The following is a 14,628-nucleotide window of genomic DNA, read 5'->3' as shown; positions in this document are numbered from 1 at the left end:
CCTGCTGGATTTCTTTTTTCAAAGTCACAGTGATGACTCATAGTTTCTCGAAGTCGCCCCCTAGCGGCAATGCCTGCACGCTCGATTCCGCTGCAACAGGAGCTATTTTTAGTGCCTCAGGGGGCAGGTGCCTGCTCTATTGGGGATGTGCAAGAAAGTTTCATGGAAAAGGGGGGGGGAGAGGTTGGAGAACCACCAAAAAGGGATTCAGGTGTGTAAAAAAAGAAAAATGGGAGGGTAATAAGTTTGATGTGGTTTCAGAAGTTTAATATAACTAACAAAATGTAATTGACCTAGAATCTTAAAATCTGGGCCCCAAAAGAGTGGAGACACCATTTATTTTCGGTGGCTTTAACAAGAATGCACCCAAAGATTTTCAAACTTTACCGATAAACTAACTGATTCATGGATCCCTTAACCGCTAGGGTCATCAGGGCACCTCTTCCTATTGTGTGTCTTGGACAAGTACAGCCTGGTGGCGCCCATCGTTTTCATGGCCATTTCTTTAGGTTGGGGTTTTGCTCCCCCACATGAAACCGATGGTACTGGGTTCCATGATCACCATTAGCAGGAAAGCCTCCTGATCTGATTCAGATTCATCATCTTCATCTTCTGATCGCTGTTGTTTTTCGGTACAAAGTGTCCCGCTTCTCCTCAGAGATGATTGGCGCACAGCGGGGTGTGATAATAATACAGTATCAGTAAATAAATGTATGCACAAATAATATCAAATATTTCAGTTTATCCTTTGTAAATAACATACTGGAGATTGTAATATTTTTTAAAAAAATTACCATAAGTTTTTTTTAAATGATGCTTGGACAGATTTGTAGCATTTGGATTTATTTAAAGGAAAAATAATTTAATGTATTAGTCCTTGGAATATAGGAATCCAAACACAGCTACAGACGTCGGTAAATTGCTGTAAATTTTCGAGTTAATAATCATAGTATAGCTATTTTAGCAGAAAACATTTATATGTTATTCTTTTTGTCAATTTCCTTTGTGTGTGAGCTTGTGCAGTTTGTCTTGTCGTGTTTGCAATTACAAAGATTGTGCTAAAAACGAATTTAAAGACAAAGATTCTCAAAAGCCACAAACAAAAGTCAGAAACGGAAGTCTTTAGTTCAGTAATTAGTGCTCCAAATTTCTTATGACGAAATCAAAAAGGTTATTGATTAGAACACTACAAACTAGCAGGAACTAGATCAAATAAATCTTCTCATTTAAAAAGAGTGGTAAAATGATTATAGTAAACAGAAATTTAAAAAATGTTTTTTAAAAAATACATATACCCCAATTTCAGCAAATTGTCAATTGTTTGTTTTCAATTAATTTCATTCATAAGATTATGCGGTTTTAGTTTTGCTGTGTCTGTACTTAGGATAATCACAAAAAAACTGCTCAAAAAACTGAGACACTGCTTTCAAGTTTCTTGAAAATACTCAAGAAAACCTTTGAGAAAACCATCTTTTTGTAAAAGACTCATTTCAAGTAGTGCTTTATTTTTTAATTTTTTTCAACGCCCCATGTTTCCGGTGACGTGATCAAACCATTTGGTCACCATGGCGATCACGATTGCGGACATACATGAAATGTCATTCCTCTCAAGCACCGATGATGATGAAGGAACTTTGTCATCCTTTTTGAAAGAAAAAAAAACTCTAAGCATCTGTCCTTATCCAAATATTCACCTTTCTCACCCAATGCTAGACTTTGCCTATCGACATATTTTGCCTAATCTCAATTCCTGGATATGGGAAGTAAAACTAGGAAGAAGGGGCTTCCTCGATGTGTGGACAAAGATCTGATCAAAGCCACTCTTTTTTATCTAACCGTGATTTAAAATACAGAATCATTCCCAGAGTCTTGATACTTACTGTTGAGCAGCGCCAAATCCTTTATAATACTTTTTTCTTGTTTAATTAAAAAAAATCAGGGACAATGCTTCTGGAAAAATATTTATACTTTATGGCATTTGAATGAGTTAACTCTCAAGCATTTTTTAGAATTTCAAACACCTGTTCGAACCCTGATATCTTTTCATAAAAGATAAAAATACTAAAGAGCTGCACCAAAGATTTAAGAATAGTTTAAAAAAATATATTTTTAAATTTTGTCACACAGGGACAATGATTTGCAAACATATCTATATGTTATGGCGTCGAATGAGTTAACACCTTAACAGGCTGGTAGACTTTTAGTAACTAAAACAATTGCGTTTTGGTACGATGTCACAATCACTGAAGTATGTCATGCCACATATCATTGGAAAGCTTAACTCTTGGGATTCAATATATGAATATTTTCACCACACATCACCATCAGTCTGAAACAAGATACCTGAAAACTATAAAGCCAGTGTACCTCATTAATAACGTCCCCTAGCCGTCTTGATGATTGTTGAATGTCCGCAAAAATGGCTTTGTTACATCCAGGACAATCCAGTGAATCCCATTGCATAAAATGTTTGTCAAAAATACATGCTAATGCTGACAGATTTAAAAAAAAAAAAACGCCTAAAAGCATTTCTGGTTTGTTTGACGTTCCCACTAGTAATCAGTTTGTTTTGCTCCAAAACTCCCCTTTAAAGATAAACAAACTTGTAAAATTATTCCCAGTATGGTCATTAGCTTCTGACCTTTCGATTGACACCACTCTCGGCCAATAGCAGGCTTTGTTTCATGGTCCACAGCCAATATTTGCATTTACAGACCTGTTTCATAAAAAGGAGATCACGTCCTGTAGATCAGAATATCTTCAGCCGGTATGAAGCGATTTGAAATATGATTGACACATTGGTCAGCCAATGAACTTCCCAACATAATGTATGCCATTTTACAGGGGTATATTCAAATCAGAGTTGAATATAAAAGTGCGCAAGGCCATTCTTGCTTCATTTTTACACACTGTTACTACGCGCGTGTGTGCACAATCATCAATTTGATTTTTGGAAAGAGAAGTCAAACATTTACAACTCTTTCACAATGTCTGAAAAATTACCCAAAACAAAGATACACGTTTGCAAAGGTTTTAGTGTTGTAAACTGGATGTCTCCAAATGGCCACTGTTTGAAACCTACCCTTAGAAAAGTGTGTAAAATACCATGTTTCGTTTTTCAGATTTTGATCAAATTTGACAAGATACTAGGTAAGGCTATTGTCTGTTTTCCAGCTAAAATGCCTATGCTACGCTCATCTGTAGGGATTTAATTGCAAAAATATCTATTTTTGGGTGTTCCAATTTGGATTACTTACTGTAAGTAGTGATTATTTTAGAAATTTTCGGAGTGGTACCTTTCAAAACAGACCAAAACCGTCCACCCATCCATCCATTATCTGCACCGCTTATCCTCAGTAGGGTCGCGGGGGTGCTGGAGCTATCCCAGCTATCTTCGGGCAGTGGGCAGGGAACACCCTGAACTGGTTGCCAGCCACGGCGACAGACAATTCGCTCGCTCTTTCACACCTAAGGACAATTTTGACCGGCCAATTAACCCAACAAGCATGTTTTTGGAATGTGGGAGGAAACTGGAGTGCCCGAAGGAAACCCACGAAAGCAACATGCAAAACTCCATGTCGGTAACTGGATTTGAACCCATGAACTCAGAACTGTGTCGCACACACGCTAACCACCGCGCCACCAAAACTGTCCATATCTTCCAAATGGTTCAAGAACAGCATTCAATTTCCTTAGGGTACGTCTTGGATTGGGATTTTAGGGGAATTTTATAGGATCATCAAATGGTTAATAGAGAAAATATTCATCTTTTTAATGTCACCTCAAACCACGCACCCCAACTTCTAACACTAATCCACCGTGCTGCTCAGCCAAATGTCTCAGAATTTTATTATATTTTTTGCACATGTGTAACTCCGCCCACCTTCTCACTGCTTTACCTCATGCGCAGGAAAAACCAGGAACAACCTCTTTTTTTCTTCGAACGGGGCGCCAGACCTGTGCTCCCCTCCCCCTTTTCTCCTTCCCTCCCTCTCATGTCTCAGCGCAGCCGCAGTCGTCCCCTCCTCTTGCTCCCTCCCTCTTTCTCTCCATCCTCGCATCACCGAAAAAGGAGCCGCATCCTGCCCCCTGCATCCCCCGCTCCTCTCCTCCTTCCTCCCTCGCCATGGACGCAAAAGGTTGCATCTGAAAGGCTGCAGCCACAGCTCACCGAGTCTCAAGGTAAGCCCCGAAAATGAAAACCGAAGGATTCATCCATTCGTCCTCACCCCCTCATCCTTTCCTCACCCCCCCCCTCCCACTCCAGCATCCTTTCTGCTGACGTGGAGCAGCATCAGGAATAGCAGCGTCGCTAACATATGGCCGGTTTTCCTATTCCGTAAGCCAACGTGGCCTGTTATGTGCTTTGGCGCCGGGACGCGAGCGAGTCTATTTCTTGTATCGGATCGAATCGGGAAATATTTCATGCGACAAGATTAGAAAGTGCACTCCGGGGTAAATCTTTCATAAAGACGTTAAAGAGAGAAAAAAGAGAAAGACTACCGATATAAAAAGCAGAAAAAATATTTACAACGTAGTGCTTAGAAAAAAGTTCAAACTCATTTGAGCTCAGGGGCCACATGTTTAGAAACATACTCACATAAAGACAGAGAACCAAAAAAGAGAGCGCGAGTTGGAGAAAGAGAGAAAGAAATAAAGAGAGAGAGAAAGAGAGGCAGGGAAAATAGATGTACAAAGGAAGAAAGAAAAAAAGAAATAGGGAGAAAAAAAGAAATAGATAAGAGGGATAGAGGAAGAGGGAAAGAGAGAGACAGAAAAAAGTGTGAGAGAAAAAAAGAGGATTAGAAAAACACAGAAGAGATAAAGAGAAATACAGAGCGAGAACTAGAGACAAGGAATGAGTAACAAACGGTAAGTCAAAAACAGAAAAATAAGAGAATAAGAGAAAGAGTGAGAAACAGAAAGAATGAGGACCAAAGATAGAAAAAGTGAAAGACAAAAGAGCAAAACAGAGAGAGAAAGAAAGAGGGACAAATAGAAAAAAAAATAGTAGATGAAAAAGAGAGAGACTGAGAGAAAGAGAGAGAAAAGGTGAGTGAGAAAGAAATACAGCTACAGTTGCTTTGTGAGCGTCTTGTCCCTACCTTTGGCGACATCAAGTTGACATATCTAAAACTGCAGCCCCTTTTTCTCTCGTGCTTCTCTCAAAGTTGTCTAAGGGATCGGATTAAAAACCTTTTCAGGCCACATGTGTTTCTCCCTTGACTTAGAGACTGGCCTTAGTTATAATAATAGTATGCTCATGAATGATTTGTAATAACATTTAGCAGCAAGGAAAAAGGAAAAATTAGTCGCAAGATATGTTTTCAAATTTTTGTGCGCTCGTTTAGGGTGGTGATGGCCCTGGGGAAGGAGCTCTCTGAGCCTGTTTGTCCTTGATTTAAGGGGTCAAAGAAGTGGTGACCAAGGTGGGAAGGGCCTTTTTTAATGTTGACTTTAATGTTGATGGCTCGTCTACGGTGTCCCGAGCCGGCAACGTCCTTTAGACTGGGTAGAGAGCAGCCAATGATCTTCTGGGCTGTGTTAATGACTTATCTCAGATCTCAAACTTTGACTTCAACTTTTGGATTCCTGTTTTACATGTGACAGTTTTTTTGTGTCATGTGAGGTTTATTCTTTCTGAAATGCTGTAAAATCAGCCTTTGTGTTGGAATTTTCTAAGGTCACAGACCTTAAGAAAGTTTTCAGGACATCAAACGCTCGAATCGCTCTCTGTATTACGCGCCAGAATGAGTAAAAATCTTGTGCAACATTTTTCAGAAAAAAAACTAGATTGAAGGAGGAATGGTATGCTTATTTTCGACCGAGGCATAAAAATTCATTTCTGTCCTTGCAAGTCACGCATTCTTTATTTCGAAGCGTGGGAAATGAAGTGCTATGTTGACAAAAGTGCATGGGAAGAAAAAAACATGAGAGACAGACGTCTCAAAGGCGTGTTGTTAAAAACTTCCCAATGAGTCGTTCACAGATTAGTGACGATCTTAAAGGGACAGTGTGTAGTATTAAACGCCTCCTGTTGGTGATAACTTCAGTTATTAAAATAACATTATGAATTTAAAAAATGAGAAAAAAAACAATGTCGGAATGGGAAGCCTTTGTATATATATACCGTATTTTCCGCACTATAAGGCGCACCTAAAAGCCTTTATTTTTTTCAAAAGCTGACCATGCGCCTTGTAATACAGTGCGCCTTATAGATGGATCAATATTAAGTCGCAAAGTCTTGCAACTAAGGCAAGCAGCCGGCGACTCGATTTTCCCCCGAAGGCGAAGTAGTCCGCGGTGTATGCTGGGATTTATATACCGGCGTTTCATTTCCTAACCAATGTGTCAATCATCATTTGAATCAGTCACTATTGGCTAAATTATTCGGAGGTAGAGGGGCGGATCCTTTTTATCATTTACAGGCTCGCATAGGCTAAAGGGGCGAAACAAAGCCTGCAATTGGCCGAAAAAGATGAATGTGAATCACACGTTGGGTTGCACTACGGCATAGAGAAAACATTTTTTACTATTCTGTATTTGTAAATATTTTACTCTCCTGGATTTACTACACTCACGGTTGTAAGAAGACCATGTTTACGTATCATTAATGAATGTGAAGGCTGCAAGAGAACTTAGGTGAGCTATGCGGATTTATGTTTTCCTGGTATCTTGTTTTAGAACGATCTTGATGTTTCTGTAATGATCCTATTTTTAAACTAAATTCAATTCAAAGTGTTTATTGTCATATGCACAGCAAAGAACCCCGTTTCCCTGCACAATAAAATCCTTACTTTGCTGTCCACACAGTTGCCAGCAAAAAATAAAATGGAAACTAAGAAATGTTTGGCATTTCATGAATCCCAAGACTTTAACCTTTCGAATGATATGTGGAACGATGCATTGAGTGATTGGTGACATCGTACAGACACTGTTTCCGTACATGTCTGAGACACGTATTTGCTTCTTTGCAAGCTTTCAGAGTGTTAAGGGGGTAATAAGTTTGACTGAACTATCTGACTGTTTTGTCGACGTTCCCATTGTTGCGCCTTATAATCCGGTGCGCCTTATGTATGGAAGATATCGGACCAAAAACTATTTTTTTGGGGATGCGCCTTATATCCCGGTGCGCCTTATAGTGCGGATAATACGGTACTATATATATATATATATATATATATATATATATATATATAAAATTTATATAGGTGTATATATATACAATATATGTATAATTTATATATGTATATGTATTACAGTATATGGGGCCAAGGAGCATGCTGCATATACATGTACATTTTAAATTGTACTGATTAACTGACAGATGCGTAATAAGAAAAATAATAGTAATAATGCATTCTGCTTCAAAGCGCCTTTCATGACACCCAAGGTTGCTGTTCGCAGAATACCAAACAATAATAAAACAAAAATAAAACAAGCAAGTAATAAATAGCGTAAATTTAGAGTAAATTTAAAAAGAGTGCGGTACATGAGGCAGATGATCATATTCCTAAGACTTAAAAAGTGGTCGGCGGCGCCCTCTGTTGGCTGCGGCTGCATCGGCTCGCTACAACGGGTCAGGTGCAATCGACATTTCGTTCTGTGTACGTTGTTACACAGAATGACAATACAAGGAAATTATTATTATTATATTATTATTATTATACAAAGGAAAGTCTGAAGAGGTGGGTATTGGAGACCAGTTTTAAAGGTGAAATTCTGGAGGTCAGGTTGCAATGAGTTCCAGAGCTGGGGGGCAGAGCGGCTAAAAGCTCTCCTCCCCATGAAGTTGAGATGGGAAGCGGGTATAATGAGATGGAGGGAGGAAGATGGAGCCCATCCCAGCTATCTTCGGGCAGTGGGCAGGGGACACCCTGAACTGGTTGCCAGCCAGTCGCAGAGCACACAGGGACAGACAATTCGCTCGCTCATTCACACCTAGGGACAATTTGGACCGGCCAATTAACCTGACATGCATGTTTTTGGAATGTGGGAGGAAACTGCCCGGAGGAAACCCACGCAAGCACTGGGAGAACATGCAAACTCCACACAGGAGGTTTGATCTCACTACCTCAGAATTATGCCGCACACAAGTTAACCACTGTGCTGCCGTGCTGCCGCAAATATATATATATATATATATATATATATATATATATATATATATATATATATATTTAAAGGGATTTGTAAGAAAAACTCATTTAAAATGCAAAATGTATTTTAAAAAATGAGTTAAAAAGGCATGAACTATCATATAAACAGCAAGTTTAGAAAATACTTGTAGAGTAAGAAATTTGCATTCATTTTACTTGACAGTACCTTGAAGGAGCTGACATCATTGTCCACCATCTTGCTGCGACGGGAACTTAAAAAACCAAACATCTTGCAAAAAGGTTGGGCAATAAAATAGGAAAAAAATTATGCTTCATGGTCATTTTGAGTCCCCATAGTTTGTATTCCTCCCTTTTTTAGCACTCGTGTTTGGTTCCACGACGATTCAGCGACACCTCGTAGTCAAATACACGCTGCCTCTTTAAAGGAAATTACAATGGTAGATTTCTAAACCTTTCACAGCGAATTACTGTCGTCATTGGCAGGTAATGAGTGACTGTCCACGATTATAGACATCAAAAATCCGTTGTAGCGTTTCAACTTTCCTGCATTGCTTATTACGTCATAATTTACCAAGTGTCTTTGACAGGGGGTGTCAAAGTCAAACAGACAGAAGGCTAAATAAAAGAAATTGGCTTCAAGCCGAGGGCCGGACAAATCAAATGTTGAACATTTTTACACGCATATAGTCTGGTGAACCTAATTGAACCTACTGAAAACGAGACAAAATATACTTAAGTTATTTTCTTATGCCTCTTTCATTAAACTTTTATTTTCAGGAGGCACAAAATGCAAATTTATTTGATGTAAAAATCACCCAAAACGAATATTAAATGGAAAAAGCTGGTATTATTCAAGAAGCCATCAGTTGAGTATAGTTTCTATTTTACCAAAAGTGGACTAAACTAACTAACTAATCAAATATCAAAATCGTAGCAATGTTCTCTTATTCACTCAGCTGAAATATGTTTTGAAAATAAAATTGCATTGAAGCACAATATAATAGAATGGTAAAATCTATAGGCCAAAAACAACAGTTTTTCCAGGGGGAGTGAGTGCCCCCCCCCACACACGCACAATTCATATGATATACCCACTCTTTGACCTAAAGAGTTTTTAACTGTGATTTTCAGACGGGGACCACAATGAGCATAGAGCCACCTGTCACCCCCAGCTGGCCCAGTCCCGACCCCACGGCGTGGGCCAGTGGCACCGGGGCATCGCCGGACAACACCAGCATCCCGGTGACATTCCCAGCCGAAGAGTCCCTCTTCCCCCGGCAGTTGCCCCTGCTAGTCAACCCGTGGGACATCGTCCTGTGTACGTCGGGGACGCTGATCGCCTGCGAGAACGCCCTGGTGGTCCTGGTGATCTGGCAGAACCCAGCTCTGCGGGCACCCATGTTCCTGCTGATTGGCAGCCTGGCCCTGGCGGACTTGCTGGCCGGCTTGGGCCTAGTGCTGCACTTCACCTGCGCTTACCTGCTCCAGTCGGACTCTGCCCAACTACTCACCGTGGGCCTGGTGGTGGCGTCGTTCTCCGCCTCCGTTTTCAGCCTCCTGGCCATCACCATCGACCGCTACCTGTCCCTGTACTACGCCCTCACCTACAACTCGGAGCGCACCGCCGCTTTCACCTACACCATGTTAGTGCTCCTTTGGGGACTTTCGCTGTGCTTGGGCCTGCTGCCCGTTACTGGGGTCAACTGCCTGGCAGAAGAATCAACATGCAGCGTGGTGCGCCCGCTCACCAAGAACAACATCGCCGTTCTCTCAGTCTCCTTCTTGCTCCTGTTCGGCCTCATGCTGCAGCTCTACGTGCAGATCTGCAAGATCGTGATGCGGCACGCGCACCAGATCGCTTTGCAGCATCACTTCCTGGCCGCCTCGCCGCATTATGTCACCACACGGAAGGGCGTCTCCACGCTGGCAATCATTCTCGGGACCTTTGCCGCCTGCTGGATGCCCTTCACTGTCTACTCGCTCATCGCCGACTACACATACCCGCCACTGTACACCTACGCTACGCTGGTTCCTGCTACGTACAACTCGGTCATCAACCCAGTCATCTATGCCTTCCGAAATCAAGAGATCCAAAAGGCGTTGTGGTTGGTGTGTTGCGGCTGCATCCCTGCCGGCGTAGCACACAGGGTGCGGACTCCCAGTGACGTCTGACCCACTGTTTGGGTATAGGAGAGAGATAGTACGAAGGGCGCACCTTGGTTGGTTCTCCCAGTGGGACGCAGTGAACCGGGGTTTAATAGGGGGGCGCCGGGATGAATAAAACCGGCTAGGTATTAAGACAGGTTAGGTACAACGGTATGGATTTCGGAAAAGTTGACTAATTGGACTGTCACTTGCATTGGGTTTTGGAGACGGGTACATTTCTTCCAAGTTAAGTTTCCTTAACGGTTGACTCCACCGGGTTGGGAGCTAATACCAGTTGGTGCCCCTGATTGCGTTTAACTAAGTTTTGTGAATGGTTCCTTCGTTGGGTCCAAGTAACTGGAGGGTTTCACAAGAGTAAATTACACCTCGATTGGTTTTGCTTAGTAAGAATGATCTGGGTGCCAGCAGCTGATGACTAGATCTTAAAAGGGTTGGTTGGATTTAGGAGAGGTATACTTGGTTTTTATGGAACCAAGTGTCCGTGAGGTTAGCACAAACTGATTCAGATGGAAATGCGGTAATAGGTTTCGAAAGAAGGGGTGATCTTGGGTCTGTTTGAGAAGGTTAGTGTTAATTGCCTTGGGTCTGTGGTGCCTGTGTCGGATCCAGGTGACTGGTGGATTTTACGAGGAATCACACTTCGGTTGTTAAACCTTGGGTGGTTTTGATCAGTAGGAAGGGCCAGGAAATGGTTGCAAGTAACTAGTGATCATGTCTTGAGAGCGTCCTATGGATGGATTTAAGAAAGGTTTACTGGGTGTTTTTTAGGAAACCGGGTGTCCATGGGTTTATCAGGTGTGAGGTTAGCGCAATCTTGATTTGGATGGATTTGCGGTAGGGGTCCTCAAAGAAGGGGTAATCCTGGATGTTTTTGAGAAGGTTAGCGCTAATCGTCCTCGGTGGGTTTGCAATTTAGCAGTCAAACCTTAAGGTTGAGGGTTTTTTCTCTTACCTGTGTCTTCCTCACTCAAGGCGGCCATGTTGCATGCTGCCCACCATCCCAGCCTCTCCGCTCTTCCCCCTTCGTCCGGTGCCCCGCCCTTGCCCCACTGCAGAGGGTGCCAGTCACATGTTCCCGCAAGGGGAGCCACTGGGCTTCGGCCGCCACGTGCTCGTCCTTCGGGATTATTGGTCGCTCCAAAGGCAGATTAAAAACCAGGCAGACGACGACAAGCACGCAGACCTGTTTATTTATTAATTTTTACTCTGCACCCCCTTCCTTCCTAGCAGCAAGTCTGAAGCAGCATCCATCCCCGCCCGCCTGCCTACCCGAACGTGCGTGGCAAGCTAAAAAGGCGCGGCGGTCTAAAAATAGATCCCGGCTTCTCTTGTGGAAACCAGGAGGCCTCGCTACACAGTTTTTGTCTTTCACCGGATTCTTGCTTGTGAATGTGTTTGACACCAGTAACGCCACCCCTCCCCCACTCACGGAAGACCCCGTGCCATTAACTCCCCTCCTTTTTTTATATCACTGGAGGCAGAAGTGTTACATCCATCCACCGCACTAGCTTCATTTCGAATGTTGACTCAGTTGAAGGTTGCAACATCCATGCAAAAAAAATGCCACTGTATTTTTAATATGTTAAAAGAATGATGTGACTTCTCTTCGCCTATCAACGGAATTTGATTCTAACGATAAAAGGATTATCCTATCATAGGGCACTACGAAAGATTCAACCTAATTCTGGAGCACTAATTGGAACACCAAGAAAATATTGAAGTTTAAATAATATTTACACAATATATGTTCGCGGTTCACACATTCCTTACCACCTTGATCGTAGGGGCGCTACTTCCTGTGGTGTGTCTTGGGCAAGTACAGCCTGGCAGCACCGATCCCTTTCCGGGACGTTTTTTGGGCTTTCTCTGTACTAATTAAAAAAATGTTGCTGCTGCTTTGGAGTAAAAGGGAATTCAAATGCACTAAATTTGTCACGCATTTACTGCACAATATTTATGTATTATCACACCATCATGGGATTTCAAGTTTGGTACTTTTATATAGATTATTTTGCACATATGCTTCTATATTCGTACATGTACAATGAAAAGCACATCTCATTTTTAGACACAAGAATTGATAAATTGAGTGTCGTCATGGTGATTTGCCAATTTTCCAATCAGTGCTCTATAAAGGTTTAAAAAAAAGAAAAAAAAACAGCTACTGTATGTGCCCTAATGGAGTTGCATTATAAAGTGTCGCATTTGCTTTCAGGCCGTTAAAGAGCTCTCAGCCATTTTTTCCCCTCATCTTGTCAGCAATAACTAACCTTTGGACGGTAGTTATTCTCCGAGTGGCGAAGCAATATTCGGACAGCAATAACATCCACGCAACTTTACTGTGATTTCTTCCTGCTGAGTAAAGGTTATGAGAAATAGTGAAGAAAAAATATCAAGAAAACCGACAATAACAGAAAAAACAGGCTTCATTGATGAATTTTCATTTGTTGCTTTATCACAATGATGTCATTTATTTAGGGTGGAATTTTTTGCCATTTATAGTCTCAAATGATATGTGAAATTCCCACACAGTCAATCTTTCTTTTTGTATTTTGACACGTTTTTGGCCAAATAGTTTTAAAATTTGAGAACCAAAAATGCCCATGATCAAATTAAGGGCTTTCCATATCGCAAAAGTATTTTGCTGATGTGCCTTGATTACAGAAAAATGTCAACAAATTGTACCAAACTACAAAAACTACAGCCCAAAAAAGTGTCAGTTTTTACATCTGTAAACATGATGTCCTCAAGTATATTCTCATTTGTTTTCTATATTAGAACAAAAAAAATTCTGTCGGATAAGCAGGATTCCTACACACTTTTCATGGCCAAAATTCAAGCACTTTTTAAGTACTTCCGAAACCAAATTTTCAATTTCTCCATTACCATTAAAAGCTAAAATTCTATGTGAAACTGGTATTTTACAGATCCACGAATGCATCTGTGGTTTATCAAGACATATGATTTTTAGATCTTGAGTAAATTGCAAAGATATTTGTGGATCTGAAGGATACATGTGTAAATATTTGAGACAAATCTCACCCCGAATAGGTGTTGGGGAAAATGACAGTAATATGTAGCTTACGTTTTCAATTGTAGGAAGTTTTTCCTGTTACAATTTTCCACTGGGAAATGCTACCTTCATTTTTTGCATGGCTCATAACAAATGTCCATAATTGATCCTCAATCCTTGCAATAACACACATTTATAGTGCCGGGTTTAGGTGTAGCAAGCACCTGTCCTCTTGGGCACGACAATGCCATACAAACTAATGCCAGCCGCCATTTAACACGAGGAGAGAAGAGTTGAAATGCAAAGCAAAGCCACCAGAGAACAGTGTTGGCATCATTTTAAGCAGACTTGTAGTGAATTGTTGCAACATTTTCAAGCATTTACAAGGACTTCACCCAAAATTCAAACCATTTCTAATGTTTGAAAACACAACATTAAATTCAAGCATTTTCGAAGATTTCAAGTACCCTATGAACCCTGTAAATGGCACACCCGCTTACAAGATGCACTCATGAAGTTCTGGGATTTTTTTTGTTTTTAAGGTGCATCTTATAGTTCGATAAATCCGGTAATTGAAAATTAAAATATCATGTACAGAATTTCACATCACTGCATAAATTTCATCATTATGTTTAATTGAGCAACACTGAAGAAACATGGCTTTGACACAATGAATGGTATTCTGAGTAAAGCTTATATAGGAGTGTAAATGTATTTTCCCCTCAAAAAACTCAAAAGCCATTAGGAGCTAAAACCCAGGGAACAAAAGTGAGTACACTCTGAAGTAAAAGTTCCTGAAGTTCAATATTTTGTGTGGCCATCGTGATTTTGCAGAACCACTCTAATCCACCTGGCCATGGATCTCACCATAACCTCACAAATTGCCAACGGAATGCTCTTTTCCACTCCTCTATGACAACATAAAAAGCTGATATTGTGCTTCTCCGCTTTACGCTTGAGGATGCCCCGAAGATGTTCTTTTGGGTTTAGATCTGGAGACATGATTGGCCAGTTCATCCCCTTCACACTTAGCCTCTTTAGAGAAGCCTTGGTCATCTTAGAGGTGTATTTAGGGTCAGCCTGGAACATTGCCCTGCATCCCAGTTTCTGGGATGAGGGGATCATTATCTGCTCTAGTATTCCACAGTACATGCTTGAGTTTGTGTTTGCCTTGATGAAATGCAACTCCCTAATTCCATTTGCAATCAAGCGGCCCCAAACCATGACATTCCCAACACCAGGCTTGACTTAAGGCAAAAATGTTAATACTCCTCACCTACTTGCAGCCACACATGCTTTACACCATCCAAGCCAAATAAATTAATCTTT

At 41.2% G+C, this 14,628-nt stretch overlaps 1 protein-coding gene across 1 annotated transcript; it reads left to right on the top strand.

The window, feature by feature from the left end:
- Positions 1-4,071: 4,071 nt before the first annotated feature.
- gpr12 (G protein-coupled receptor 12) lies at positions 4,072-13,973 on the top strand. Its single transcript, XM_088322427.1, has 2 exons — positions 4,072-4,182; positions 9,252-13,973. Exon 2 carries the CDS (start codon positions 9,264-9,266, stop codon positions 10,290-10,292), a length of 1,029 nt encoding a protein of 342 aa, XP_088178553.1. The 5' UTR covers positions 4,072-4,182; positions 9,252-9,263; the 3' UTR covers positions 10,293-13,973.
- The last annotated feature ends 655 nt before the right edge of the window (positions 13,974-14,628 follow it).

The sequence above is a fragment of the Urocampus carinirostris genome, chromosome 18 (genome assembly GCF_059441175.1).
Source record: "Urocampus carinirostris isolate Australia breed hairy pipefish chromosome 18, RoL_Ucar_1.0, whole genome shotgun sequence".
Taxonomy (NCBI): domain Eukaryota; kingdom Metazoa; phylum Chordata; class Actinopteri; order Syngnathiformes; family Syngnathidae; genus Urocampus; species Urocampus carinirostris.
The sequence above is the reverse complement of the archived record's forward strand: the minus strand, read 5'-3'. Positions and strand labels throughout refer to the sequence as shown.

Bases quoted from the DNA above. Each gene is read 5' to 3' on its own strand.
- gpr12 (XM_088322427.1), top strand. From the start codon at position 9,264: ATGAGCATAGAGCCACCTGTCACCCCCAGCTGGCCCAGTCCCGACCCC.